Raw genomic sequence first — 3,017 nt, 5'->3', positions numbered from 1 at the left:
TAATTCATTATACATTTTTGACAATTAGCCATGACTTTCGATAGCTAGTCTAAAATTTCGACTGCCTGTCTTAAAACTTTCAACAGCTAGTCTGAAATTTCGACTGCTTGTCTAAAAATTTCGACAGCTAGTCTAAAATTTTGACTGCCTGTCTAAAGCATTCGACAGCTTGTCTAAAATTTCGACTGCCTGTCTAAAGATTTCGACACCTTGTCTAAAATTTTGACTGCCTGTTTAAAATGTTTGAAATGTCTAAAAAGGCTCCAATAACACAATAAAAGAACATATATCTCAATATCAAACCAAGTCCAAAATATGAAATCACACAATATTATCAAAACATTAAACATCAAACCAAGTCCAAAATAAATTGAAAAATAATCACTTCTTGCATGTGGTTTTGTTGTGCCCATAACATCCACAATTGGAACACTTCTATTGCTTTTTTCCCCCATCAACATCAGAAACCTTACCCTTTACTTTCTTTGATGAAGATTCAGGTGCAGAATTACTCTTCTCCTTTGGAAACTCTCCTCTCGAAGGAATTCGTTTATTCTTTGGTCTCACTGGGGGAATTAACTTAACTGGTTTGATAACGACTTGAGACTTAACCTCTTCTGGAAGAAGCCATTCTATTTCAGGTGGTAAAGGGTAAATAGATTCTGAATAAGCCATCCTCCAAAATTCAGTCGTGTAGAATTTTGAGCATAGACTATAAACATCTACTCCACGATGCATTGCTGCAGCGATGCCATGAATACATGGAATCTTATCAATGTCAAACTCTCAACATGTACAAGAATGTTCCTCAATATTAACTAGACCATCTAGTGGCTCACCTTTAACATGGAACTCACTTAGATTAATGGGTGTAACTCTCATGTACCTTGATTGTTCGTATCTTTGTCTCATTATATCTTCTGCGTCAACTGTAAGTGGTGTTGGACAAGAATTTGCATTTGTCCTTCTCTCATAGAACCATCTGGAGAGTGTAGTGATAATTTCCTCCAATAAAGGAATGATGGGCCATTCCCGAGCTTCTCTAAAAACTTGGTTCAATGACTCAGAATTGTTGGTGGTCATGATGTTGTATCGATTACCATGGAAATGACATCTAGACCAGCTTTCAAAAGATGCATTCTTCAGGTATGTTGCCAGACTTGGTTTTTTTGTAGAAATCTCAGCAAATAACTTTGTGAACTCTGAAACTCTGTACGCTTTTGCCGTCTTCTCAAACAACTTTTTCAAACCTTTACCACTAAATTTTGTCTTTATATTTTGTCCAAGATGCCACATACAAGCTCCATGGTAAGCATTTTTATATACATTTCGAACTCCCTTTATAATGCTTTTGTGTCTATCAGATATAAACACTAAATCAGTAGTATCAGGCACTTGATCTCGTAAGTATGTCAAAAACCAATTCCAAGATGCATCATTCTCATAATCAACAATACCAAAAGCAAGAGGATAAATTTGAAATTTTCCATCTTGTGCAGTTGTAATGAGTAAATTTCCTCCAAATTGGTTTTTCAAATGAGTTCCATCAATAGATATAACTTTTCTCATGTAACGAAATCCTCTAATGGATACTCCCAAAGACAAAAATAAATATTTGAATTTCTGTTCTTCATCAACAATTAATCTAGTGTACGTACCAGGATTAGACTTTTGGACCATGTACAAGTAAGATGGGAGTTTTGGATAACTGTTTGCCGCTGAACCCCTTATAAGTTCATGTGCGCACTTTCTTGCCTTCCAATAACTACACTTTACACCAAGATTCTTGTTCATCTCATTAACTATTTGTGCTGGATTTGGACCTTTTTTCACACCTTCATATCTCGCTTTCAAGTGCTCTGCAATAATAGAACAAGTTGCTTGCCGATGATGATTTTGTCGCATTTCTAAAGAACAAGTGTGTTCATTACAATGCTTGCAAATAACAAACAAACATGTTGCACATGTCTTTGTCGCACGAATTCTCCACTTACAATTGGGGTCAACACAAACCAAAACCACTAATTTCTTATTTGATTTTTTCACTTTGAATTCAAAGTTTCATCGTATAGCAAGCATGTGTACTTTCATCTTCAACTCTTTCTTATCCATAAAATATTGACCAACACAAAAAACATCTTCATCAATACTTGTTGCATTTGAGCTTGGTGTACTTCTAACATGACTTCTTTCATTACAATGATCACTAGGGGATACACGAGGAAGTGGTAAATGGTTATCTTCAAGAGTATGAGGTGCAGAACTAGCATCAGGAACATTACATATGTATGCATCGTCAAAGGAATCATCAAAAGTTCTATTTTCAAGACATGGGACATTCAAATTTACCTCAACAAAACCATCATCAATAATGTTTCTTTCCCCCTCGTCATCATCATCATCATCGTTGTCGTTGTTGTTGTCATCATCGTCATCATCTAAATCAACATTGTTATCATCGTTTAAACCAGCATCATCAAAATCATCATCAGTAGAAATGTTTGCAATAGAATCAATATTTGTAGTAGAATCAATATTAGTAACAAGTTTATCCTTAATGAGCATATTTTCCATCTTCTTGATCAAACCCACACATAACGGAACCAAATCGCGCTCTTGCCATGTAAAGAAACTAACAATGTCTCTACTATTTTTTATTGTAATTGGTTCAATCTCCACCATTGTCGTTATCTTGTAAGTTAATTCTATATCGAAGAGGTTGCGATCGATTTCTGTAACTTCATAAATATGTTCAACTAACTCCTCATAAGTTAGGTTAGTTTGTACCAAACTTGATCTTGATCGTGAGCCATTTGAAATCCATTTCCACGAGTCCTCATTCTTTTTCCACATTCCATCACATAATATTACAATATTTTTTAAAGACATCTGAAAATAATAATACAATAAACAAATATAAATTATTGATATTACTTTGTTTAAAAAGTTATATAAAAAATGAAAATCAATTTGAAAAATCTAGAAATTCGACAACCTGTCTGAAAATTAGACAACCT

General features: G+C 34.3%; 2 protein-coding genes across 2 annotated transcripts; both read right to left on the bottom strand.

Annotated features, from left to right (window-relative positions):
• Positions 1-435: 435 nt before the first annotated feature.
• LOC133795673 (uncharacterized) lies at positions 436-1,905 on the bottom strand. The gene is made up of 2 exons (XM_062233129.1): positions 840-1,905; positions 436-740 (listed from the first exon to the last, which is right to left on the bottom strand). Exons 1-2 carry the CDS (start codon positions 1,903-1,905, stop codon positions 436-438), a joined length of 1,371 nt encoding a protein of 456 aa, XP_062089113.1.
• Positions 1,906-2,061: 156 nt separating this feature from the next.
• On the bottom strand, positions 2,062-2,574 carry LOC133795672 (uncharacterized). The gene has a single exon (XM_062233128.1). The coding sequence runs from the start codon at positions 2,572-2,574 to the stop codon at positions 2,062-2,064; it is 513 nt and encodes a 170-aa protein (XP_062089112.1).
• Between the last annotated feature and the right edge of the window lie 443 nt (positions 2,575-3,017).

Source organism: Humulus lupulus, chromosome 8, assembly GCF_963169125.1.
Source record: "Humulus lupulus chromosome 8, drHumLupu1.1, whole genome shotgun sequence".
Taxonomy (NCBI): Eukaryota; Viridiplantae; Streptophyta; class Magnoliopsida; order Rosales; family Cannabaceae; genus Humulus; species Humulus lupulus.
This window is presented reverse-complemented; position numbering and strand designations above follow the sequence as displayed.

Coding starts and splice junctions, on each gene's coding strand:
- LOC133795673 (XM_062233129.1), bottom strand. CDS start 1,905: ATGCGACAAAATCATCATCGGCAAGCAACTTGTTCTATTATTGCAGAG. Junction 741..839: donor AAGTGAGTTCCATGTTAAAG/GTGAGCCACTAG, acceptor GCATCGCTGCAG/CAATGCATCGTGGAGTAGAT.
- LOC133795672 (XM_062233128.1), bottom strand. CDS start 2,574: ATGGAAAATATGCTCATTAAGGATAAACTTGTTACTAATATTGATTCT.